The following is a 27,462-nucleotide window of genomic DNA, read 5'->3' on the forward strand; positions in this document are numbered from 1 at the left end:
CTTTATAAGCTTTGTACACGAGGCAGCGTTTAGACGTTCTGATCTATTTTCCATTAACTGGTCTTTCGACCAATCACATCAGATCTTTCCCATCTGATCTGTCAAATCAGAATTGGGCTGCCTGTTATTGCTCGCAACAATGTAACTGGAAATCAAAAGGGCATGCCCGTACTCCAAATATTTAGTTATGCCGGCCTATGACATACATCCCTTGGGAAACCCAACTACCAAACCGTCTGTGCTCCTGAAACTGATCTCATTATAAATAACTTTAGGAAGGCTCATTTTGAGCAAGCCATGAAAAGAGAACCCTTTAACTGGAAAATAATATTGAAAACAAATTGAGTCAGCCGACAGGTACATATTTTATAAACATAAATTGAAATGGGTAATGTACCTGTAAATCCATCAACAAATACAACCGTGGTAATAAATTGGACTGTCTAAACGCAGCCACAGTAATCACATTATCTTAAATGTGGATATTGGCATATTTGATGCCTGATCTTTAAGAGAAGGTCAAATGAGGAACAGCTCATTTCAGTCAATGACTGATGTAAGTCTAATAAAACATTTCAAGGAAATCTTATTGAATATGCATGGGCGTCTTGACTCATTTAGGCTGTAATTACACTGACAAGTTCATTTGGGGTAATTCTAAAGCCAACCAGGGTATGGCTGTAAAGTTCAATCATGTGCCTGCTGTGCAAAACATGAATAATGGTCTTGTACAGTGCCTTCAGAAAGTATTCACACCCCTTGACTTTTTCCACATTGTGTTACAGCCTGAATTTAAAATTGATTAAATAAAAGCAGACATTGAGTTACCCTTTGAGCATAGTGAAGTTCTAACACTTTGGATGGTGTGTCAATACACCCAGTCACTACAAAGACACAGGTGTCCTTCCTAACTCAGTTGCCAGAGAGGAAGGAAACCGCTCAGGGATTTCACCATGAGGCCAATGTTGACTTAAACAGTTAAAGTTTAATGGCTGTGATAGAACACTGAGGATAGATCAACAATGTTGTAGTTACTCCACAATACTAACGTAAATGACAGTGAAATGGAGAAAGCCTGTAGAAAATATAAATATTCCAAAACGTTTTCAACAAGAAACTAAAGTAATACTACCGAAATGTGGCAACACAATTAACTTTTTGTCCTGAATTGAAACATTACTGAGTACCCCCCCATATCTTCAAGCATAGTGGTGCTTGTAATTATAAGAACTAGGGAGTTTTCCAGGATAAAAAAAGAAACCGAATGGAGGTAAGCACAGGCAAAATCCTAGAAGTAAACAGGGTTGTCTGCTTTCAACCAGACACTGGGAGATTAATTCATCTTTCAGGACAATAACCTAAAACACAAGCGCAAATCTACACTGGAGTTGTTGAACAAGAAATCAGTGAATGTTCCTGAGTGGCTGACTTAGTTATGACTTAAATCTACATGTCTGTTGTCTAGCAATGATCAACAACCAGTTTGACAGCTTGAAAAATGGGGAAATGTTGCACAATCCAGGTGTGGAAAGCTCTTAAGCCTTGTTTATACTGCAGGCCTTAATACTCAAATCAGTTTTGTTTTTGGAATACTGACTGTCGAGACAGGTAAGTTACAAGTTACCAAATCAGATGTGTATGTGTTCAGACAGCAGTCTTTTGCTGACATGGCTATGCTAGTTGTCCTAGTAACAACAGGTGTGTGAGCAGTGGTGTAGGCTGATTGGTGGTGATGCTCGTGCTTCCCATCACTCAGAAGTTATATAGCAAGCTAAGGTGACGATGCCTTCCACGGACGTTTCCCAGTTGCTTTGAATGTTCAAAATCATAGTGTAAGAACACATAAAGCCTCAAAGGATAAGATGATCCCACTTTCAAATCTAAACTCAGCAAAAATAATAAATCTCTTTTTCAGCACCCTGGTCTTTCAAAGATAGTTTGGAAAAATCCAAATAACTTCACAGAGCTTCATTATAAAGGGTTCAAACACTGTCCCATGCGTGTTCAATGAACCATAAATAATTAATGAACATGCACCTGTGGAACAGTTGTTAAGACACTAACAGCTTACAGAAGGTAGGCAATTAAGGTCACAGTTATGAAAACTTCGGACACTAAAGAGGCCTTTCTACTGACTGAAAAACACCCAAAGAAAGATGCCCAGGGTCCCTGCTCATCTGTGTGAACATGCCTTAGGAATGCTGCAAGGAGGCATGAGGACTGCAAATGCAGACGGGGCAATACATTGCAATGTCCGTACTGTGAGACACCTAAGACAGCGCTACAGGGAGACAGGACGGACTGCAGATTTTGTGCAATTCTACACATTTTTCGATGAGGCGGAGAGGAAAAATATACGTTTTACAGCTCATTTCCTGCAATTCTACACATTTTGTTGTAGGATGGAGACAAATGTTTTCAGTTTTTAATATATTAGTGACACTGATTAACCTTGATTACTACAAGTTTAGATAGCTGGCCACTAGACTGACTTACCAATCTAAAAAATGTTAGCTGACATGGGTTAATTATTTATTGTACCTTTATTTAACTAGGCAAGTAAGTTAAGAACAAATTCTTATTTACAATGACAGCCTAGGAACAGTGGGTTAACTGCTTTGTTCAGAATGACAGACTTTTACCTTGTCAGCTCAGGGATTCGATCTAGCAACCTTTTGATTACTGGCCCAATGCTCTAACCACTAGGCTACCTGCCGCCGCAAATCGAGTGCCTATCAGTGAATGATGAGAAAAACTGTTGACTCACAACCAAATTTCAAAATTGCACCTTGTGTATTCTACTTCGGAACAAGTTGAGACCCAGACGGAGTTCCCCCCTTTTTTTTAAAATGATGTTTTGGGAAATTGATAAGAGGAGCCTTCAAAAGGATGCGGGCTTGCAGCCAGTTGCCCATCCCTGCTCTACGCAGTGACGTGTATTCATGGTTGCCAAGGGAAGCCAGGCCCCCCAAAAAATTATGAATGTATCTTTAGTCTCTGTGATTCATACTTTTCCTTCAATGACAAATGTAAATTTGCAAGAGGCTGAATGCATCTCACAGGAGAAAGCATCCGAGTGAGCGAAACAGCGCCTCTCTCTATGTGTGTAGTCCATCTGATTCTGTCTAGTCCATCCAAGTATGACATTAATGCTACGGGCGGCCGCAAAGGCAAGGGAAGCCAGCGAGCATCGGGCCTCCCTTGACAAAAATGTATTAAAAAAATTAGCCAATCAGCATTGAGCTAAACTGAGTGAGCTCAACTGTGATTGGTCCTGGCGCACCAAAGTGTCAAGGGAAGCCAGCTTGGATTTGGCGTCACTCCTATCAAATCCCATTGAGAGCATACATCATTGACAAAAAAACTTGAATTGTTGCATCTCGTGTTGTCCTCCGGCGGTTAGCTAGCCAGCTAGCTAAAATGGTCCCTTTCCAAAAATAGCCCTGGATGGAGATATGGATTTAGACTTGTGGTTTTATTTCATTCTCTGTACTGGCCAATGATTATAACAGCGATTCTGATACAACCATTAATTCATACATTGTTGTGCCCCTGGCCTGAGAGATAGATGTAGAAGGCTAATGTTAACTTGTGTTGCCCATGAATGGAAGTTAGGCGAGTGAACAAGCATTTTAGCCAGGACAACAAAAAATAAAAATTGTGTAGTGTATGACAGAGTGATAGACCGTTTTGTCAACATGGGTGAGTCAACATGTTTTTCTACTTTCACGAACATGCATGCACACACACACAGAAATCAGAACCATGGACAGCCACATATTTAACTTGGACTAAATTGTTTTTGGAATCTTTTAGTTATCACTGTATTAGACTAAACCGAGGTGATGAGGTTGAAATATTGAAGTTGAAATGGTGCCACTTGCAGTAACTCTGTGGTTCTAAATCAATAGTTGTGTAGCAGTCCGAAAATGTCTGAAACATTAACTTGCTTGACCATGCTGTAGGTCTGTTACTGTACAAGCAATATGCTTTGTGGACTTCACTTAGAGAGGTTGATATCGGGTTTTGTGTTGTTATGTTGTTATGATCTAATGTTGTTATGGTCTAATGTTGTTATGGTCTAATGGTCTAATGTTGTTATGGTCTAATGTTGTTATGGTCTAATGTTGTTATGGTCTAATGTTGTTATGGTCTAATGGTCTAATGCTGTTATGATCTAATGGTCTAATGTTGTTACGATCTAATGTTGTTATGATCTAATTGTCTAATGTTGTTATGGTCTAATGGTCTAATGTTGTTATGGTCTAATGGTCTAATGTTGTTATGATCTAATGGTCTAATGTTGTTATGGTCTAATGTTGTTATGGTCTAATGTTGTTATGGTCTAATGGTCTAATGTTGTTATGGTCTAATGGTCTAATGTTGTTATGATCTAATGTTGTTATGATCTAATGTTGTTATGATCTAATGGTCTAATGCTGTTATGGTCTAATGGTCTAATGTTGTTATGGTCTAATGTTGTTATGGTCTAATGGTCTAATGTTGTTATCGTAGAATGTATGCACACATGACTGTAAGTCGCTTTGGATAAAAGCGTCTGCTAAATGGCATATATTATTATTATTATTATTATTATTGTTTTATGATAAAACAAAAAAGGTCTTTAGGCCTATACTGTATAGCATGTTCACAAGGCAAATGAATTAACAGGATGTATAGAGCAAACAACGCAATTATCACAACACAGGTTGTAAATATGTCTTGGCTTCCCCAGTGATTTTACCCACGCACCGCTACTGGCCCTGTGTCTAGGGCACTGGGGTATATAATAGAACGATCTCCGAAGGGGTATGAGCATTGAACGCAATTGCGTAACCCCCTCCTGTCTGCGATAAACAGATCAGCATCTCGTCACAGTCTCATTCAGCACCGGACTTGACTCATTCGTTTGCGCAGGTAGGCAATACTTTCCAATAACTACGCATGTGATACATTGTTTCAAATCTAATGCTGTAAATGGCGAATGACTGAATGTTTATATTTTCCATTTGCCCTTACATTGTTGTGCGTAACGTTTGTGGGCGTGTGAATATTGCATTGTTGTTGGAAGCCGACAGTCGACCGCTAATGCGCAGAGATAGGCCATATTCGAGTAAGCGTAGGCGATGAGAGAACATGGCGGCAGAGGCAGGAGGACGGTTTGGAAATCCAACTAAATCCTCTAGACTTCATCAGAATTATCCGGTCGCGCAGCTAATTGTAGCACCTACATTCCAGTCACCTGTTTTTAAATCGGCTTACATGGACAGCAAAGTCAAATGAACAGTGGAAAAACAAAAACTATTGCAAAGAAAAATAAACTATTGCAAAGCTACCATTATTTTATTTCAGAAATAGCAGTCAGTTCTGGTGAAATCTGGTATCAGCTCCCAGTGCACCTAGATAAGCATGCAGAATTAGGCTACTGTAATAATTTCCATACATTGCTCACCTAATGAAATGGTCTGTCATAAATATCAACAACCTAGGGTGTTGATCAGTTTTGCAATTGGAAAATGAGGTGAATTTGTGGTGTTTCTGTCATTGTCATGCAAGTCAGTGAAAAGGAAACAACACGACTGTCCTAGTAAAACCGGCATTTATTTAAATATAGTATGTGTTATGGTGTTATTCCCCAGCATTTAACCTGTGCATTCCACTGCAGTAGTCTGGCTTCAGAAATGGCTGCTGCACATTCAATGCCAAGGCTCATGACAAAATGGAGGACTGTCTGAGGTTACAGTTATCAAGTTGATATGTAATAGAGAGGATATTCACTGACATAAGAGCTGATTGTCTCAATGTCTCACTGCTGAGCAGTGGCAGGTAGCCTAGCGGTTATAGTGTTGGGCGAGTATACCTGAGCCGAGGTGAAAAATCCCTAATTTGCTCCAGGGTCACTGTACTACTTCTGACCCTGTTAAACAACATTTCACTGCACCCATCCGGTGTGTGACAATACACATTGTTTTGGGTGGCCGAGGAAAGGAGGGATAACTAGCTAGAAACTAACTGTGTCTTGAGCTTGATGCAGTTCTGTGCCCACTGACAGTTTGCTAACATTAAATGATTGCTGATTGGTCTCGTGGTGCCATTTATGTGAAATTGTTTTTGTGTGTAAACTGTGCTTGTCCTTAGAAGTTATGCTCAGGCAGTAGCTGCTGGGGCTGTTACGCAATTGGAAGTCAGCTGTAGTGTCCTTGTCCATGGTGCTGTAATTCACTGTATTCCCTTGTGGAGTCTTTGCCCAGGAAATTCTTTCAGATCCATAGACCTTGCTGCACTTTTCCACCTGCAGACTCTCTCACTGTCACTTTAACCAGTCAGCCATGGGCAAGGAGAAGCTCCACATCAACATTGTGGTGATCGGCCACGTGGACTCTGGCAAGTCCACCACCACTGGCCACCTGATCTACAAGTGCGGTGGCATAGACAAGAGAACCATCGAAAAGTTTGAGAAGGAGGCTGCTGAGGTGAGTAAGAGTTGGTACTGTACTTTGCAAACATCTGATAGTCCGTTCTTCTGTTGGCCAACGTGTTGTAAAAGGGCTCAGTACACTGCTGTTATATTGTATTAACCAATAATCTTCATAGGCTACCTAAAGATTGACAGTTATATTGCCATATATTGTCTAATTTGACAATACATCTTGGCAATAGAATTCACTACCATTGACTTCTCCTCAGAAATGTCATATAACCAGTGATGTGTGTTTTTTCTCAGATGGGGAAGGGCTCCTTTAAGTATGCCTGGGTGCTGGACAAGCTGAAGGCAGAGAGGGAGCGTGGCATCACCATTGACATCTCACTGTGGAAGTTTGAGACCAGCAAGTACTACGTCACCATTATCGACGCCCCCGGACACAGGGACTTCATCAAGAACATGATCACTGGAACCTCCCAGGTCTGAATCACAATGACACAGTCCTTCCTTACACACAGACACCTGCCAGGTCTTCATTCAAGTGCCTGTAAGTCTATTATTAAACTTGCAACTGTGGTTTTCCAGGCTAGCTTATAGCTCTACTATAACCACAGGCAATTTGCGGACTCAAAGTGCCATCTTAGTTGCATAGGACTTTTGAAAACTAATTGTATTTATTATTCACATGTTCTGGTGTTTACAGGCAGACTGTGCCGTGCTGATTGTGGCTGCCGGTGTGGGTGAATTCGAGGCCGGCATCTCAAAGAACGGGCAGACCCGCGAGCACGCCCTCCTGGCCTACACCCTGGGGGTCAAGCAGCTGATCGTGGGCATCAACAAGATGGACTCCACTGAGCCCAACTACAGCCAGAAGCGTTATGAGGAGATTGTGAAGGAAGTCAGCACCTACATCAAGAAGATTGGCTACAACCCGGATACGGTAGCCTTTGTTCCCATCTCTGGCTGGAACGGAGACAACATGCTGGAGGCCAGTCCTAATGTACGTAAGCAAGAAGCTAAAGGGCATTTATTTTGTATCTTTATACTAGGATAGCATTGCAGCCACAGTGAGCGGTTTGAGTATCTGTAATATAATCTAGCAGTGTGCCGATTTCGTCATACACGTAAACGTATCCGTTTTATCACTTGATACGCGTGAAACCAGGAAGTGCGCTTTAAATGCTGCTAATTAAATGCTGGTAAAGCCTATACCTCTAGTGCACATTACTGCGCATTGTTAGGCTCCTTCACTCAATCACACACATTGTTAAAAGGTAAACGACCCCGACAAATAAATGCACATTAGGGCCATTTACTTAGTCCTATTCAATTATCAACGAAATAAGCGAATAAATACCCTAATGCATGGCTGGCTACTGCTGCATGCATTTATTCCAGACGCAGATTTAGATGAAGATAGGCTAATTTGCTTGCCCCATATATTGTTTCACTGCAAAACCTCTCTCCCGACACTTATGCCACAACATTTGTACAATTAAAATATCAACATTGGTCATTTCATTTTAGAATAATCTGTCACTCGGTAAGCATGCCTGGGCCAGAATAAAAAATAGCAAGAAGCATGGGCTAGGATCACGACATAAGATGTCGTCAACAATGGAATAATTATACTGGCAGACAAAGTAGGACTACTAAATAACGCCAAGTAGACAGAATATATGGCCTTAAAAGTCTACAGAAAATAACTAGATTGTTGTTCAATCACTAGCTACGGATTCATACATGACGTTTGGAGAAGGGGAGACTTGTGGCCCGAGAAGAGTGACTGTTAGTGAAACAGCCGTGCATGGCTGGGTCAATTAGAGCAGACGGAGAGCGGCTTATTCTAATTCAATTGTTGCAACAGGCTCAACAAATAGTCTGCCAATTTCTTTACAGACAGAAGAACTAGTCAATAGTTTGGAGCACACAGCGCTTCACACTGTTTTAGTGAAAGATGTGTGATGGCAGCTGAAAATAAAACATGTCCGATCATTGATAATTACAAAAGAAATACTTGTCAATCGTATTATGAAAATTCTCCATATTCGTTATGATACTAGTTTTATCCAGGTATTCGGCACACCCCTAATATAATCTGCCCTCCGCTTTAATTTGAAGAAAGTAAGTCAATGAAAAATGTGGAGTACAGCACACTTTATAACTTTGATCTACTGCTCACTCGGGTCTCCTCCATCCTCAGATGACCTGGTTTAAGGGATGGAAGATCACCAGGAAGGATGGCAATTCGTCCGGGACCACCCTGCTGGAAGCTCTAGATGCTATTCAGCCCCCGTCCCGCCCCACCGACAAGCCCCTCCGCCTACCCCTGCAGGATGTCTACAAGATTGGAGGTGAGCATCGCACCCACCTTAGAGGCTGCCCATCCATAATGATACATTCTAGGGATGTAAAGATTCACAGATATGCATCGGCCCCTGATTGAAATGTTTAAGATACAAGTGCATCGGTCTACGTACCCCGAACTGAAGTATACATCGGTCCGAAAATGGATTAAAACTTAACAAAATCGCTGGCTCAGTTAAAAGTTCTGAGTTTATACTGCGACCGTTTGTGGCAGATGGTGGCATTCTGTCATTGCACCACACTATCACAAGGAGGAGTTAGAACGCTGATCTATCGGTAGGTCTAAATTGTGGTGTTTATGTCAGTCTCTCTCCTCTGGCACTAGAGTCCTGCATCAGGCAACAACAACAACTGTCGGTGGTCCTGGGGTTAAGAGAGAACTTGGATAAATACAAATGGGGGAATTTCACTTGACATGTGGACTGACGATTTTACAAAAAAAATAGGCACAGTGAGCTTTTGGTTTCTCTCCATCTGAATAAAGAAAAAAATTGAAATATCTAACTGCATCTATTTACAAATTAGTAAGAATGTCTCACCCAATGTTCAAGAATGGCCTTTTTCCCTTTATTCAAATTACTACAATCGCTCACTTTCGGTTATTTGAAACGAAATCAACAAATTAACAATGTGATTATTATAATTAACCCTACATTAGAATTATATAAAAAGCCTCTTAGATATTCTCACAGATCAGATTTGCCCTTACGAAAAATGCCCCTTAGATATTTAGAATCCTCCAAGGAGAGTCATGCGGCATTGGCGGAGTTGAAGAGGGCGAGGAACGGGGGCTGCTTTATATAATTAACATTCTATTATTTATTTATTTTCTGTGATCAAAAAATAAAATGAAAAATTACATTCTTTAAGAGACCTGTTTAAGTAGTATTTTAGTATTTTGATACAGGGAGAGAAAACAAACGTAGCAGGCTGTGAATTCTGCAAACAACGTTTCTAGGATGGGCTAATAGCAGGACAATAGACTCAACCTTTACAAAGGATAGTCTAATAGCTCAGCTACAGTAGGTGTGAACCCCCCAACCCACTTGAAATGTATTAAGTACTCAAAAGGTTTACATTTCTAACTCTAAACCTCATGCAACCGCAAAATGTCAGATCAGGCATAAATTGTACAGTATTGATGCTATCCTTAATAAAATAATGATAGAAATACTCTTTCAAAATTCAGATGTTTATTTCAACTATCAGCAGGACCAATAGGGAATAAATATCACTGAATGACAGGAACTGGTCTTGATAAATAAATCAGATTTTTATTTGGAAATGTTAGGATCATTTTGCTTTTCACTCAGTCCCTTAGTAGCCTAGGCCTACTCCCGACCAGTCCACACAAGTTTCTTCAACTGTCTTCTGACTGAGATTAGAGTGATGTTGATTGCCTTTGCCGATCGCTCATCATCTTCAACCATCAGTGAGTGTATCTTACCGAGTCCACCAAATGCATTGTTTTAGTACTCTACAACCCAATTTGCCCCAACAAAAAAATGCATCAACACCTCAAATATATTAATTTATTATTAACCCTGCATTATAATTGTAATGCAGATGTTTATTTCATTATGGATCCATAACAAATTGCTATGGGAATAAATATCATTGAATGACGTCAACTATTTCAGCACCGCTTCTCCCTCCTGGCTTTATTTTCACTGAATCTCTGTTTGGCTATTGGTTAGCCTACAATTAGGGTGTGGAAATGTTAGGATTATTTTGATTTTAGTACAGTAGCCTACTCCAGACCGGTCACGTTGTACAGCGTCCTGAATGTTTCGTTTAAAGTTTTTCTTGGAATAGAAACACCATAATATTAGTCAAATTAATTAAGCTAGATTTCATAAAATCAATCCCATATACTATGTTCTTACAAAAAAATATTTAAAATTCTCTAGTTCAGCCGATATATAAAAAACAGTCAAATGATTCTCAAAGATGCCCTCTGGTGGTCAAACTTGCACTAATTAGCATTAAAAATGGCAACAATCGCTGACACTTAAATAACTTGACATAGAATTCTGCGGCAGCTCGCAAGGTGTGGTGCAGAACGGCACAACTTTTAAAGGAAGAACTACTATACACCGTATTCTGACCTTGACTTTATTCCTTCATAATAATTCCTCCACCTTTATGCGCGATGAAACAATGAATAAGGTCACCCAACCTGTCAGTTCCAAATGGAACATCTATTCCCCCCCGCAATAGAAATAACGCCCTTCTCCATACACTCATTTACAAATTGATAAGAGGTAAATGTGTAAGCGGATTGTAAATATGAATACATTGTTTTAGATCTATTTTACAATATATCACTGGAGACGAACGTGAAACCAGTCATATGGCAGCTAACAGAAACACATCAACATCACATCAACAGATCACCTTTTCCACAGTGAAACGCTGGCCTTAACTTGGGATGAAAAATGGAGACCCAATCTATAGGCTTCTGTAGCCATGTGCAAATGACAGTAGAGTGCCAAACCTGGAGTCGAATTATGATTTCTAGAATGTTTAATACAATTTTTGTAACAATGTATAGTGTTAAATATTAGCCACTATCAGTAGCCACCGTCAGTTATACCTGCATACATTTATAATGGTCATTGACTTGTTTGTTTAATTTAGCATCATTCCATTACATCGTTAGTTTACCTATGGTTGTGTGGTTGTTCCTGTGGATCGCTAGCAATAGTGGATCATATTAGGCTAACATATTACAAGTTGTGCCATAATTTGGGACATGTAGCCTATTTGAATCATTATGGGACTCAGACCATACGTAGCAGTTTAAACCTAGAGCACAGTTCATGACAAAAACAATGTTCCATGATTAGTGAGGATTATTAGGGCAGATTTATAGGACTACTGTTCAACCCCTATTGTACACTTTACTCACCTTCAATATTTCATGGATTGAACAATAGGGCAACTTTCAGGATTAATCAAACAACTTTCACTAATATATTTAGTACTTAAAGGCTCTCCATATCAGTTTTCTTTTAACTTTCTTTTTTTTTGCCCTGGATGTTTTGAACGGTCTGTCTAGCAGAAGATCCAGAGCATGGTTTTTATTTTTAGGCTTTTGGAGCAGATGCAGGTATAAATATACAAATCATCCAACAATGTGCTGGACCAGGCTCAAAGAAAAGAATAAACTAGTCAAATTAATATAAAAAACTGAAGATCAGTCTGACTAGCACCTAGGGCTCAGAACAACCCTAACTAACCCCTGCAGAGACAGGCGGCAATCTTCCTTCCCATAAAGCTCTACATCTGAGCATTTATAACCTGGCAGAGACCAGGTGACAGGAAACACTTGGAATTGAAAGCACTTTGTCAAACTAAGCCAAGAAACACGTTGCAAAGTAAACAACTACAATAACAGTTTATATACTATAACCTGTACAATACAGAATTATATAGAATACTAAGAACTGGACTAGGGAAGAAACTCTTCCCCCAATTAGTAATGGAGTGTCCCTTAATGAGCAGACAATGATGACCTGTGCACTTGGAGGCCACACCTCTCCACATGCTACAATACAGGTCAAACATTTGTAAGTACTGCTTCAGACTGGCAAATAGTACTGCCTTAGACTAGCAACATAAATAATAAACAATCTGATTTACGTCATGTCTTCAGTCATTTGTAGTCAATGTTTATGATTTATTATAGTTCAAACACAGGTGACACTCAACCAAAATTATTATTTGGTGAGGTGACCTAGCAATTATATTAGTGTATACTGTTGAATGGGATTAGTGAGGAAGCACAGTTCTCTCACAATTCATGAATACTTTACTAACCCGTGTCATAATATGGACTTGGTCTTTTACCAAATTACTATCTTCTGTATACCACCCATACCTTACACAACAACTGATTGGCTCAAACTCATTAAGGAAAGAAATTCCACAAATTAACTTTTAACAAGGCACACCTGTTAATTAAAATGCATTCCAGGTGACGACCTCATGCCAAGAGTGTGCAAAGCTGTCAAAAGGCAAAGGGGGACTTCTTTGAAGAACCTCAAATATAAAATATATATTGATTTGTTTAACACTTTTTTGGTTACTACATGATCCCATGTGTTATTTCATAGTGTTGATGTCTTCACTAGGCCCAGCTCATGAGCTCCATCAACAGCAGATTTGATTTAGAATGGAAAATCTAGTGTTTATGCAAATGTTAGTGCATCAAACTGAATCGCAACAAAACGTTTCCAACTAAAACTCATCGTTCCTGTATCGTATCAGAGTCCATGTATCTAGATATGTATCGAATCGTCTTGAAAGGGAAAGATGCACATCCTTAATACATCCCTTCCTCATCCTCTCTCTACCTTCACTTTCTTATCTGCTCTCCCTCAGGTATTGGCACAGTGCCTGTGGGTCGTGTGGAGACGGGCATGATCAAGCCAGGCATGGTGGTGACCTTTGCCCCTGTTAATGTAACCACTGAGGTGAAGTCTGTTGAGATGCACCACGAGGCCCTGACTGAAGCAATGCCCGGTGACAACGTGGGCTTCAATGTCAAGAATGTGTCCGTCAAGGACATTCGCCGTGGCAATGTGGCCGGAGACAGCAAGAACGACCCCCCAATGGAGGCAGCAGTCTTCACTGCTCAGGTGGGCAGGGCCAGATAACACACTCACACCTACTGTAGAGGTGTAAAAACCATAGAACCAAAAGACCAACTAAAAATGTTTAACTATGATACACAGTGGTGATCACATGGATAAAAATATTGGTGATGATGATACAGCTTGGCAGTTACTAGTAATATTCAATCTATTCCTTTCCTCATTCATTCTGCTCTTCTCTCACAAATATTTATTTGTGGCACAGTGTGATGAGCTGTGGGTAACAATTTTTGGAAGTAAAGAGGCCAACATCTAATATCAGTGCTGATACAGGTGCTGACAGAACAACCATGTTGACTGTGTCTGATATCTTCTCTAGGTGATCATCCTGAACCACCCAGGTCAGATCAGTGCTGGCTATGCCCCAGTGCTGGACTGCCACACTGCCCACATCGCCTGCAAGTTTGCTGAGCTCAAGGAGAAGATTGACCGTCGCTCAGGCAAGAAGCTAGAGGACAACCCAAAGGCTCTGAAGTCTGGAGACGCCGCCATTGTGGACATGGTCCCGGGGAAAGCCCATGTGTGTGGAGAGCTTCTCAGAGTACCCTCCACTGGGTGAGTACTGTTGGGTAGTATAACTCTTGGGCCTGGTTGGAATTCTTTGAAAATGGTTCCACTCTCCCTTGAAGTTACCTTGGATCTGACATCCTCTCTCTTCAGGTCGTTTTGCAGTGCGTGACATGCGCCAGACTGTGGCAGTTGGGGTGATCAAGGCTGTTGAGAAGAAAGCCCCCTCCACTGGTAAGGTCACCAAGTCTGCCCAAAAGGCCCAGAAGACCAAATGAATGTTGTGCTGTGCTGCTGACTCAAGAGTCACCCATAGCAGGACAGTAGTCACCCAACTCCACCCCCCTATCGGCTGCTGCAACTCCATAGTCAAAGACTGGTTAATAATCACAATGCATCGCAAAAGTATCAGAAGGAAAGAAACAAATATTAAGCCTAGTCCTTAAGACAGTATTTGTTCCCCCTCTCATTTCAAAGTGGTTAGATTCATGTGTATTTATTTACGTTGTAATAGCACATTGCTAGTTTTAAACGTGTACTGTTAAATATGTGAATGACCATGTTCCCCATGTGTGAGATATTGTAACCATAGAGGGGCGTGTAAACTGCCACTCCCTTCCTCTCTGTACTGCAGTTATAAGTCACTCTTCACGTTGTCTGTTGTCTTGCTTTTAGTGTTTGTAAACTACCTGGTGCTTTATAGTAGCCTTTGGTAATTAACTCTTACAAGTAGAAAATTATTTCTAAAGTGTATGTTGTGTTATATATATTGTTGTACTCTAGGCACACTGAGTATACCAATAGTTGACTCTCCAATCACTTTTAATTGGCGTTTTGCTATCTTTGCACTGGAAAACTTTTAATTGGCAGAAGCTGTTGCACCTTACTCTGTTCGAGATGGCACACGACTCGTCAAGACATTAAAAGATAATTTAACCAACCAGAATGTCTCAACCCTTTTTCGATTGAAGTGAATCATTAATTGCTCTAAGCTGTGCGTTCTGTTAAATGAATCCTCTCTGGGGTTCATCGACAACTGAGGAGAAATCTTATACTGTTTAACTGAGTTTGCTTAGTCATTTGCCATTGTGTAGTAAACTAGTTAGGGTCAAGAAAAGTACAAGTTACATAGAGTATCTATCGGGGGGCAGGTAGCCTAGCGGTTAGAGTGTTGGGCCAGTAACCAAAAGGTTGCTCGAATCCCCGAGCTGACGAGATAAAATCTGAAGTTCTGCCCCAGCACAAGGCAGTTAACCCACTGTTCCCATCATATTGAAATGTAGTCCTTGATGGAAGATGGGGATTTAGAGTTGTCATACATTTACCTGACAATAGCACATTTCTGTTACATGTATTTTGTACTACACTGGGCTGAACTCCAATGTATTTTCTAACAAGATACTTTTGAGAAGTAATAAAAAATTAAAAAAAGGTTTACCATTATGGCTCCCTTTCAAGTATATGAACTAAATACATATGCAAAGCATGCTGAGTATTATTCTAATGAGCTCCACCCAAAACAAGGCAAATAATAATCCCCAGTGTGTTTTGCAGTTCATTTTGGTATGTTCACTTTCACAAATATATTTATTTAAACAGACACTTATCCAGAGTGTCTGCTAGTCAGCGCATTCAACTAAGGTAGATAAACTAGTCGTAGCAAGTAAAAAATTTGCCGTTTGGGTCACTTACTTGCAAATGTATTTATGTATTTTAAAATACATTTCAAAATGCAAATATGTTGTTTATTTTGTCATTTGTGCACATCCATAGTGGTAGGTAGAAGCTCAATCATTATGTGACAAGCGTGGGGTAGACGTTAGTGCTTTTGTTTATTTTGGCTCACTAGCTTGCGATGAGCCGATACTGTATATAGCAAGGGGAGTGTTCAATCACATTTCATCAAACCAGAACAGCGAAGACTATCATTTCTCTGGCATAGTATACACTAGTGGGTGTCGCATCACGATCATACATACTACAATGAGCAGGAGAGGGAAGACAAAAAAAAGTCCAACCGGGCCCGCGCAAAGAGTCCAGCCAGGGCTAGAACCAGGGTGTGCCAAGAGTTTGGTTCGGGACAAGAATGGTTCCATTGGAGGTTGCCATGCAGTGATGGACACTAAGGACATGCAACAGATTCCTGAGGAAAATAAACCTAAGAAGCATAAGCAGCCTAAGTGCACCACTGAGGGAAAGCCAACTGTGCCACCAGAGACCGGTTCAAGGATTGTTGACTCACATCTAGATAATATCCTGTTTACAACACTTGATAAATTAAAGATTAAGATGACACATAAATCGGATTCATCAAGAATTGTCAATGACGTGGTAAATTGTATACGTGACCACATGAAAAAGTGTACAGAATGCTTCAAAGATGTAAATGTTCTGCGCACTGGAAGTTACTACGAACATCTAAAGGTGGGTCATTCAATTAAATTGTTCACCACCAACGTGACCCAATACGCTTGCATGCCTTACAGATATATTATGTTTTGATCAATATAGATTTCTGATCCCGACGAATTCGACGTGATGTTTAATTTTCCGGTGGAGCGGGTGGACATTCGGCCATTTGGAGACGATGGAGCTTTTTATAGCGTGGCATTTAAACGGGGAAAACACGCTCTGGATCGCTTCCAAAATATGGAGAACACGGTATCTGCGAGTGAAATGCTTCAGGAGTTCAGAAACGAAGTTAAAACGTCTGTGAAGAAACAGAAAGGTGTGTAGAGCGCGCGCTTCTCAAATGCATAAACGATTGCTTGCTTTGTATGTTGTATAAGTAGAAAAATGTTGTATCGAAAAACATTTATTTGCATTTCACTTCTTTCCAGACGTGTCGGTGGAGAAGAAGAAGAAGGGTTGCCCGGCGGTGACCTTAATGATAAACAGGACGGGAACTGTTCCCATCTCGCTGGACATTGTTCTGGGACTACAGGTCAAATCGAGTTGGCCCACTTTCACCCAGGAAGGCTTCAAAATAGACCTGGCTTGGGACCAAAGTGAAGAAAGAACTAAAGGCACAGTCATACTACCTCGTTCCGAAGTATGAGGGAAAGGGCACGGTGGAACTGGAAGGGGTCCGCGCTAAGGGTAACCATTAGGTCAACAAGATTTACACATAACATGCTATCACTTTAATTTGTGACGTATTCATTAATGAGAGTTCGGTAGAAAGGAGAAGTGGCATGCATGGCCTTTTGGCAAGTTTCCTAAATGTTTTTTCTTGTCGTGTTATGCATAGACACTTGGCGCATCTCATTCTCGCATGTGGAGAAGAGTATCATAACAAATCATGGCTCCCAGAAGACCTGTTGCGAGGCAAGCGGAATTCGCTGCTGCAGGTAAGCCTACTGTAGTCATAATGCCCTGGCAAAACCTTGACAAATTGTCTGCTACAGTACAGGGAATCATTAACAAGTGTACTTTCCATGAAGTAGACCTTTAAATTGTATATTTCTTATTTTATTAACCAAACTCATTTACTTTGATAAATTGTGTATGATCATGTGTGCATGAGGCTACCCATTTTCTTCCTTCAGGAAGGACTGTCTGAAGCTTCTGAAGCACCTGTTAAGCCTTTTGAAGGCAGAGGACCCTCGTCTGTCCAAGTTCTGTTCCTACCATGCAAAGACCACCCTTCTACACGCATGCTGCTCCAGGACCAAGGACAGTGACTGGGAGGCGACGCAGCTGGGACCCTGCTTCCAGCAGCTGTTGAGAGACTTTGAGGGCCACCTGAAAGATGGCAAGCTCCCCAACTTCTTCATCCCCACACACAACCTGCTGGGCTCTGGCCACAACCACAAGAGCTGCCTGATCCTGGCCCAGTGTATTGAGGAGCAGCGCAACAATGGTTTCCCCATCTTCGGCTAGTGAGTCGGGACTACCTCAATCACTGCCCCCTTAGTGACTCACCCAGAGCCCCAATAGACATAAGTGGAGTATAGCTGTGGTCCCATACTGTTGTCTATGTTAAAAGGAATGGCATAGGCAGGAGGAATTGAAGAGCAGAGGAGAAAGGAGTCAGAAGTGACCATTTAATTCAGATCAGAACAGTTTTGAGTCTTCCCAGAGATGATACATGGAGAAGAGCAGTTGGCTCTCACTCAAATTATAAAAAGGTCATTTAAACTGTCTGTACAACACTATGAATTATTCAATAAAACAAAAATGTGTAACACCAAAAAAGGATGAACGCTGGAGATTCCAGAACTGAAGTTGCAAGTTGCTTCTTCCTCCTGAAAAAGTAAGAAACACAGATTTGACAATTGGCAAAAGGATATGGATATGAGCTGTCAGTGACAGTAACTGTTAAAAAAATAAAATAAAAAAACAGGAAATCTTCCTACTAAGTACATCAACACCAGCTATATTTGGTGTGACCACACTGTCATATTATAGGACTCAAACAGTCCAACAGAGAGAATGTGTGTGCGATGTGAACGCACTGCATGTTCTGTTTTCCCACAGCATTTGTATTTCTGTTCAGCTTTTTCCGCCAAAAGCAGTTTCTTTGTTAATAGCCATGCATTGGAATTTAAGGCCTGAGGGCAGTGGTGTTTTCAGCTGAGTATCAATAAATTGCAACATGTATGTGCCAAATATCCTACTTTTCAATAAAAGGGAATAAATAGCAAAGATGTCTCATCTGTGAACCCAAAGGACTAGACTATTGTTAACACATCAGCCCTTCTCTTCACACATATGTACCTGTGTACCTGTAATGGGTTAGAACCTCCAGTTAGACTCTCCTCTGTCTCTTACTCCTCCTCCCCCTCCTCCTCTGGGGCCGTACATCTCCTTCTCTCGCTTGTGCTTCTCGTATCTCTCCGCCATGAGCACCAGCTCATCAGGTACCTCCTACACAGGGATTCAGGTTCAATCCAAATAGGTCTCATTTGTTAGACAATGTGAATACTGTCTGTGTGTGTGTTGCTCTGTGTGTGAGAGCGAGCAGAGTACCTGTCCAGCCCTCTCCAGGATGGGGATCAGGTCAGGAGCCTTCCTCCAGTCTCCTCTCGTTACCAAGGTGATAGAGGCCCCAGAGCGTCTACGAGGAAAAAATGTAAAACTGTCAACAATGACACATCCCCCTTCACTCCTGAGGAGATCCTGGAGGCAATTACCTCCATGCCACCTAATAAGTCCCCAGGCCCAGATGGATTCCCCAGAGAGTTCTACAAAGCTTTTTGGCCCCAGCTCAGCCCTATCTTCATGCCAATGCTGGAGGATTTTTGCAAAAACTGAGTTCTCCCAGACTCAATGCACACAGCTCGCATTACAGTGTTGCTAAAAAAGGACAAGGACCCCCTATCCTGCTTGTCCTTCCGGCCCATAAGCTTGTTGGATTTCGACTATAAAATAATTACCAAATTGCTAGCCAAAAGACTAAACATTCTTCTTCCCCAAATAATAATAGCGGACCAAAATGGATTTATTAGAGACAGATACTCTTCTGATAACATTCGCCGTCTATTTGATATTATTGATCAAGTAAACGCACAGAAGACCCCTGTCCTGCTGGCTTCACTGGATGCTGAGAAGGCGTTTGACAGGATGGAGTGGAGCTTTCTGTTTTCAGTCTTAGAAAAGTTCAATATGGGCCCAAATCACTATACTCCCATCCAAATGCCATGGTGACTACTAATGGAATGAACTCTGACAGATTCCCTCTGGAACGGGGCACAAGACACGGGTGCTCGCTGTCCCCGCCGCTCTACTTGTTGGGGGCAGCGCCTCTGGCAGAGCTGATAAGGAGCAATCCAAGTATTATGGGTGTTTCTGCAGGTGGCCTGCAGCACAAGATTTCGCTTGCTCTACATATCCAACCCTGAGAAATCCCTCCCTCTGATTTTAGACAATTGCTCACTTATGGCAAGTTTTCAGGTTATAAGATCAATTTTAACAAATCCACTGTTTCAATACCTTGGGATCTTCATAACACCAGACAGACCTGAATAGCCTTTTTAAGAAAAATTATCTTCCACTCCTGGATCTCCCTCCCAATTAGCTTAGTAGGAAGAATTAATGTAATCCGTATGAACGTCCTCCCTAGACTGAACTACTTATTTCAGATGCTCCCATGCGATCTCCCAGTTTCCTTCTTCAAAACAACTAACCAAAGCATCACCAAATTTATATGGGGCAATAAAAAAAACCTAGGATCAAGTTTTCCACTCTATCGAAACCTGAATCTAAGGGTGGTCTTGCCCTTCACTCCCTTCAATTGTACTCCTGGTCTGCCCAAACCCGCAACATGCTAACATGGATCACAAACAGACAAGAGTCAATGTGGATTCAGATAGAAGCCCAATCCTGTGGTTCATTGCCCTTAAGCTCAATTATATTCATTAATAACTTTAGTGAAGTGGGCAACATAGCCAAAACCTTTGTGATTTACACCCTACTAGCATGGAGGGACTGTAAGAAAGAAATACCTGGGCATTTCCTCCCAAATATGTTCTCACTCGTCTATAGTAGGCAACCCAGACTTGCCAAAAGCCTTGAGGGATGCCAACTTTAATCTTGGGCATACTCTAGGAATCAGGACCTTTTCAGACCTATTTCATCAGAAAACCACTACACTGAAATCCTTCAAGAGCTCTGCAGTGAATTCGATGTGCCAAGATCCCATTTTTTTTTTTATCTTCAAATTAGACATGTTATTTCCTCATTTACCTCCAAGAGGAGGTTTAGAACTCAGTTGAATGAAGTTGAAACCCTTCTTGTCACAGCACAATCCATTAAAGGCAAAACATCTTACATCTATAGACTCCTTTCTGAGAAAGGAAGAACCTCCTTTACTCCCTTGAAAATAATCTGGGAAAAGGACCTTGGTCTGACGATCAGTGATGAGTTATGGGCGGAGGTTTGCGACAGGGTATACTGCTCCTCTACCAGTGTAAAAATGAAATAATCTAATTACAAATTTTTGTACAAATTTTATTATACTCCTTTGAGACTCCATAGAATGAAAACAGATATGTCTCCTAACTGTAAAAGATGTACCTCTGAAAGTGGAACCTATATGCATGTATTTTGGAGCTGTAGAGAGATTGCCAGATTCTGGCACAAGAGACAGCCCAAGTTTGATAGACTCTGGTCTCCACTATTCAACTATATTTCAAACTGGACAAAGTGAACGGGGTGACTAGGGAAATGCGCAGATACATGTTGTGTAAGGTACTGTAAAACCTAAAAACGAATTATTGGCTCGTCGTCTCAGCGAATGCTTGAAATGAGCTGATAAGAACCTTGATAGTGCTGCTGCAAGTGTTGTGTTTTTATTTTAATTTTTGAGTACGTGTGTGTGTGTGTGTGTGTGTGTGTGTGTGTGTGTGTGTGTGTGTGTGTGTGTGTGTGTGTGTGTGTGTGTGTGTGTGTGTGTGTGCATGTATGCATGTATGCATGTATATATATATATGCACCAAGGAAAACAAATAGATTAAGAAAATAAATGCTTTTATTTGACTTTCATTTTAATTGTATTTTTATTTTTTCAATTGTATTATTTTTAGACCTTTTCTTTTTTTAAAGCCTGTCACATCTGTGAATGTGGAATGTGTTTTGTTGGTTGATTGAAAAACAAGAAAACTTAAAACTTTAAATTGAAAAAAAAAAAACGACAAAAATATTCAACAATTAGTGAAGAAACATGCTGATATCTCTTGGAAGCAGCTCAGGTAGAGAAAGGAGACCCACACACACACACACATACACTCACCCTGCCCGGCCCGTGCGGCCCACGCGATGGACATACTCTTCAATGTTGCGTGGGAAGTCAAAGTTGAAGACGTGTGTGATGTCTGTGACGTCCAGCCCTCGGGAGGCCAGGTCAGTGGCCACTAGGATACGGACAACACCTATGGCAACACACACACATACATTACATGGCCAAAGGTATGTGGACACACCTTCAAATTAGTGGATTTGGCTATTTCAGCCACACAGGTTGCTGACAGGTGTATAAAATTGAGCACACACCAATGGCAATCTCCATAGACAAACATTGGCCACAGAATGGCCCGTACTGTAGACCTCTTAACTTTCATAGGGGCACCGTCATAGGACGCCACCTTTCCAAAAAGTAAATGTCAAATTACTGCCTTGCGCCAGTCAACTGTAAGTGCTGTTATTGTGAAGTGGAAACGTCTAGGAGCAACAACGGCTTAGCTGCGAAGTGGTAGGCCACACAACCTCATAGAACAAAATCGGCTGGGGTGGCCCTTTGCTGGCCCAGCATCTTAATGTCTCCGTACACAAAGCGAGGTCTATACAGAAATGGTTTATCGAGATCAGTGTGGAAGAACCTGACTGGCCTACACAGAGCCCTGACCTTAACCCCATTGAACCCCTTTGGGATGAATTGGAACACCGCCTGTGAACCAGACCTAATCACCCAACATCAGTGCCCGACCTCACTAATGCTTGTGGCTGAATGGAAGCAAGTCCCCACAGCAATGTTCTAACAGCTAGTGGAAAACCTTCCCAGAAGTGTTGAGGCTGTTACAGCAGCAAAAGGGGGGGGGGGGGGGGGGCAACCAAATCCACATTAATTAATGTCCATGATTTTGGAAAAACCTGGTGTCCATGCACTACATAGCCAAAAGTATCTAACTCTATTACCTCATACCCCTGCACATGGAGTTGGTATCCCATGTATTTATTCCTTGTGTTATCTTTCTATACTGAAATAAATATATAGAATGCAACAATTTCATTGATTTGACTGAGTTACAGTTCATATAAGGAAATCAGTCAATTGAAATAAATTCATTAAGCCCACCCAGTTGGGAGCCAGGCCCATCCAATTCGAATAGGCTTTTCCCCACAAAAGGGCTTTATTACAGACATAAATACTCCTCAGTTTCATCAGCTGTCCAGGAGGCTGGTCTCAGATGATCCTGCAGGTGAACAAGCTGGAGGGCCTGGGATGGCGTGGCTACACGTGCTCTTCGGTTGTGAGGCTGGTTAGACGTACTGCCAAACTCTAAAACTACGTTGGAGGCGGCTTAGGGTAGAGAAATGGACAGTCAATTCTCTGGCAACAGCTGTGGTGGACATTCCTGCAGTGAGCATGCCAAATGCACACTCCCTCAACTCGAGACACTTATGGCATTGTGGTGTGTGACAAATCTGCACATTTTAGAGTGACCTTTCATTGTCCCCAGCACAAGGTGCACCTGCGTAATGATATGCCCCACCTGTCAGGTGGATGATTACCTTGGAAAAGGAGAAATGCTCACCAACAGGGATGCAATCAAATTTGTGCACACAATTTGAAAGAAATAAGCCTTTTGTGCATATTGTTTGGAAGGGCCCATAAACAAGCATATCACTGTTAGTCTACAACTGTTTACGAAGTACACACACAAAATCAACCACACTCGTAGAGAGCGCAATGTCTTGCTCCCAGACAAACTAAACTTCTTTGCTCGCTTTGAGGACAATACAGTTCCACTGACACGGCCCGCTACCAAAACCTGTGGGCTCTCCTTCAGGGCAGCCAACGTGAGTAAAACATTTAAATGTGTCAACCCTCGCAAGGCTGCAGGCCCAGACGGCGTCCTCAAAGCATGCGCAGACCAGCTGTCTGGTGTTTACGGACATATTCAATCATCCTTATCCCAGTCTGCTATTCCCACATGCTTCAAGAGGGCCACCATTGTTCCGGTTCCCAAGAAAGCCAAGTTAACTGAGCTAAATGACTACCGCCCCGCCCCGTAGCACTCACTTCCGTCATCATGAAGTGCTTTGAGAGACTAGTCAAGGACCATATCACCTCCACCCCCTCCCTACCTGACACCCTAGACCCACCCCAATTTGCTTACCGCCCCAATAGGTCCACAGATGACGCAATCGCACTGCACACTGTCCTAACACATCTGGACAAGAGGAATACCTATGTAAGAATGCTGTTCATCGACTACAGCTCAGCATTTAAGACCATAGTACCCTCCAAACCCATCATTAAGCTCGAGACTCTGGGTCTCAACCCCGCCCTGTGCAACTGGGTCCTGGACTTCACCAGGTGGTGAGGGTAGGTAACAACATCTCCACCCCGCTGATCCTCAACACTGGGGCCCCACAAGGGTGCGTTCTCAGCCCTCTCCTGTACTCCCGGTTCACCCATGACTGCGTGGCCATGCACGCCTCCAACTCAATCATTAAGTTTGCAGACGACAGACACTACAGTGGTAGGCTTTATTACCAACAACAACGAGACGGCCTACTGGGAGGAGGTGAGGGCCCTCGGAGTGTGGTGTCAGGAAAATAACCTCACACTCAATGTCAAAGGAGATAATCGTGGACTTCAGGAAACAGCAGAGGGAGCACACCCCCTATCCACGTCGACGGGACAGTAGTGGAGAGGGTGGAAAGTTAAGTTCCTCGGCGTACACATCACGGACAAACTGAAATGGTCCACCCACACATACAGTGTGGTGAAGGCACAATAGCGCCTCTTCAACCTCAGGAGGCTGAAGAAATTCGGCTTGTCACCAAAAACACTCAAACTTCTACAGATGCACAATCAAGAGCATCCTGTTGGGCTGTATCACCGCCTGGTACGGCAACTGCTCCGCCCCCACAACCGCAAGGCTCTCCAGAGGGTAGTGCGGTCTGTACAACACATCACCGGGGGCAAACTACCTGCCCTCCAGGACACCTACCACCACCCAATGTCACAGGAAGGCCATAAAGATCATCAAGGACAATAACCACCCGAGCCACTGCCTGTTCACCCCGCTATCATCCAGAAGGAGAGGTCAGTACAGGTGCATCAAAGCGGGGACCGAGAGATTGAAAAACAGCTTCTATCTCAAGGCCATAAGACTGTTAAACAGCCACCACTAACATTGAGTGACTGCTGCCAACATACTGACTCAACTCTAGCCATTTTAATAATGGAAAAATTGATTTAACATCTGCTAACCATGTGTATGTGACAAATAAAATTTGATTTGAGATGACTGGTTAATATGTTGCACTCTATATGCCTGACTTCTCCAGGAGGACACATTACTTAACCCGCCTCCTGGAGAGCTAATCTCCTACAGGAGCCAACCCTAATCTAGCACACCCGATTCTACTAATTAGCTGCTCACCAGAACCTTAATTAGTGATATCAGGTGCGTTACAACGGGGTTGAAACGAAAGCCTGCAACCCCAGTAGCTCTCCAGGAGGGTTGGCCACCCCAGCTTTAAATATACAGTTGAAGTCGGAAGTTTACATACACGTCAGCTGGAGTCATTAAAACTCATTTTTCAAACACTCCACAAACTACTTGTTAGTTTTGGCAAGTCGGTTAGGACATCTACTTTGTGTACGACAAGTAATTTTTCCAACAACTGTTCACAGAGATTATTTCACGTATAATTCACTGTATCACAATTCCAGTGGGTCAGAAGTCCACATACAAGTTGATTGTGCCGTTAAACAGCTTGGAAAATTCCAGAAAATTATATCATGGCTTTAGGCTACTTTAGGCTGCTTTAGGCTACATCATTTGAGTCAATTGGAGGTGTACCTGTGGATGTATTTCAAGGTCTACCTTCAAACTCCAGTGCCTCTTCGCTTGACATCATGGGAAAATCTAAAGAAATCAGCCAAGACCGCAGAAGAAAAATTGTAGATCTTCACAAGTCTGGTTCATCCTTGGGAGCAATTTCCAAACACCTGAAGGTACCACGTTCATCTGCATAAACAATAGTAGGCAAGTATAAACACCATGGTAGCACGGAGCTGTCATACCACTCAGGAAAGAGACGTGTTCTGTCTCCTAGAGATGGACGTACTTTAGTGCGAAAAGTACAAATCAATCCCAGAACAACAGCAAAGGACCTTGAAGATGCTGGAGGAAACAGGTAAAGTATTGATATCCACAGTAAATAGAGTCCTATATCGACAAACTGAAAGGCCGCTCAGCAAGGAAGAAGTCACTGCTCTAAAACCGGCATAAAAAAGCCTGACTACAGTTTGCATCTGCACATAGGGACAAAGATTGTACTTTTTGGATAAATGTCCTCTGGTCTGATGAAACAAAAATAGAACTGTTTGGCCATAATGACCATTGTTATGTTTGGAGGAAAAGGGGAACGCTTGCAAGCCGAAGAACACCATCCCAACCGTGAAGCACGGGGGTGGCAGCATCATGTTGTGGGGGTGCTTTGCTGCAGGAGGGACTGATGCACTTCTCATGATGCCGTCTATTTTGTGAAGGAAAATGATGTTGATATATTGAAGCAAGCAAAATGGCTTAAGTACAACAAAGTCAAGGTATTGGAGTGGCCATCACAAAGCACTAACCTCAATCCCATAGAAAATTTGTGGGCAGAACTTAAAAAGCGTGCGTGAGCAAGAGACCTTTGAAACCTGACTCAGTTACACCAGCTGTCAGGAGGAATGGGCCAAAATTCACGCAACTTGTTGTGGAAGGCTACCCAAAACGTTTGACCCAAGTTAAATTATTTAAAGGCAACGCTACCAAATATTAACTGAGTGCATGTAAACTTCTGACCCACTGGGAAAGTGATGAAAGCATTAAAAGTGGAAATAAATAATTCTAATATTATTCTGACATTTCACATTACTAAAATAAAAAGTGGTGATCCTAACTGACCTAAGACAGGGAATTTTTACTAGGATTAAATGTCAGGAATTGTGAAAAACTGACTTTAAATGTATTTGGCTAAGGTGCATGGAAACTTCCGACTTCAACTGTATATACCATTTAGCAGACGGTTCTAGCCAGTGACTTACAGTCATGCGTGTACACATTTTTTACATATTGGTGGTCCCGGTTATAGAACTCACTATCCTGGCTTTGCAAGAGCCATGCTCCATCAACCGAACTACAGTGGACCACTGACCTCAGATCAGTGGTTAGGGATTACTTATCAACCTACTTTCTTTGAAGTCCTTGAGCGCCTCCTCGCGGTCACACTGTTCCCGGTCCCCATGAAGACTCTGTACTGCCAGGCCCCGCAGACACATGTCACTGGACAGGTCGTCACACCTTTCGGTAAGAAATCAGAAAACCTTCAGTATTTGGTGATTGATTAACCCTTGTGTAGTCTTAACATTCTGTATTCTGTAACATTCTCCCCTTGTCCTAAGGGTAAAAAATGACCCGCCTTCACTAAACCCCTAAAAAAAAAAAAAAAAACAGCTTAATTTAATTTTAAACCCCAAATCTATTTTGCATTTAGAAACAACCTGTAATTCATCAAACTTTGTGAATATCTGGGGTTTTCCTCTTCACAATGCAGAAAGACTGCATTTAAAAATCAGTGGACACCACTCGTTTTTATTACAACACCTGTCATAATTGTTTTCTTTACTAAAGTAGAGGTTTATTGTTATTGCTAGGTGTAAAACATTTTTTGCAAGAGATAGTACATCTAGCCTAAGAAAGTAGCAGAAATGTGCAGAAAGTAGTTTTGAATGCATTTTATTGAAGGGAAACAGTAAGTCTTCAACTTCTCTGGCAAAATAGT

General features: G+C 41.8%; 3 protein-coding genes across 5 annotated transcripts in view; 2 read left to right on the forward strand and 1 right to left on the reverse strand.

The window, feature by feature from the left end:
* The first annotated feature begins 4,761 nt into the window (after positions 1-4,761).
* Positions 4,762-14,899, forward strand: eef1a1a (eukaryotic translation elongation factor 1 alpha 1a). The gene is given in 9 exon segments (XM_046358679.1): positions 4,762-4,917; positions 6,299-6,473; positions 6,725-6,904; positions 7,128-7,424; positions 8,628-8,778; positions 13,178-13,434; positions 13,769-13,957; positions 13,959-14,004; positions 14,110-14,899. Coding segments are annotated over 8 exon segments (1,389 nt in total). The 5' UTR covers positions 4,762-4,917; positions 6,299-6,329; the 3' UTR covers positions 14,235-14,899.
* Positions 14,900-15,792: 893 nt separating this feature from the next.
* On the forward strand, positions 15,793-18,596 carry cgasa (cyclic GMP-AMP synthase a). The gene is given in 6 exon segments (XM_046358684.1): positions 15,793-16,380; positions 16,468-16,684; positions 16,797-16,947; positions 16,949-17,055; positions 17,207-17,306; positions 17,505-18,596. Coding segments are annotated over 6 exon segments (1,350 nt in total). The 5' UTR covers positions 15,793-15,939; the 3' UTR covers positions 17,839-18,596.
* ddx43 (DEAD (Asp-Glu-Ala-Asp) box polypeptide 43) overlaps positions 17,989-27,462 on the reverse strand; it is a 41,190-nt gene continuing 31,716 nt past the window's right edge. For 2 of the 3 annotated variants that reach the window (XM_046358680.1, XM_046358682.1), the window contains exons 13-17: positions 26,872-26,981; positions 21,689-21,827; positions 18,928-19,015; positions 18,684-18,825; positions 17,989-18,203 (exon numbers count right to left, since the gene is read on the reverse strand). In XM_046358680.1, the coding sequence (XP_046214636.1) occupies positions 18,694-18,825; positions 18,928-19,015; positions 21,689-21,827; positions 26,872-26,981 (469 nt within the window). In that variant the 3' untranslated portion in view covers positions 17,989-18,203; positions 18,684-18,693. Of the gene's footprint in view, positions 18,204-18,675; positions 18,826-18,927; positions 19,016-21,688; positions 21,828-26,871; positions 26,982-27,462 lie in introns of all 3 variants that reach the window. The other variant, XM_046358681.1, reaches the window with a different exon arrangement.

The sequence above is a fragment of the Oncorhynchus gorbuscha genome, linkage group LG08 (genome assembly GCF_021184085.1).
Source record: "Oncorhynchus gorbuscha isolate QuinsamMale2020 ecotype Even-year linkage group LG08, OgorEven_v1.0, whole genome shotgun sequence".
Lineage (NCBI taxonomy): Eukaryota > Metazoa > Chordata > Actinopteri > Salmoniformes > Salmonidae > Oncorhynchus > Oncorhynchus gorbuscha.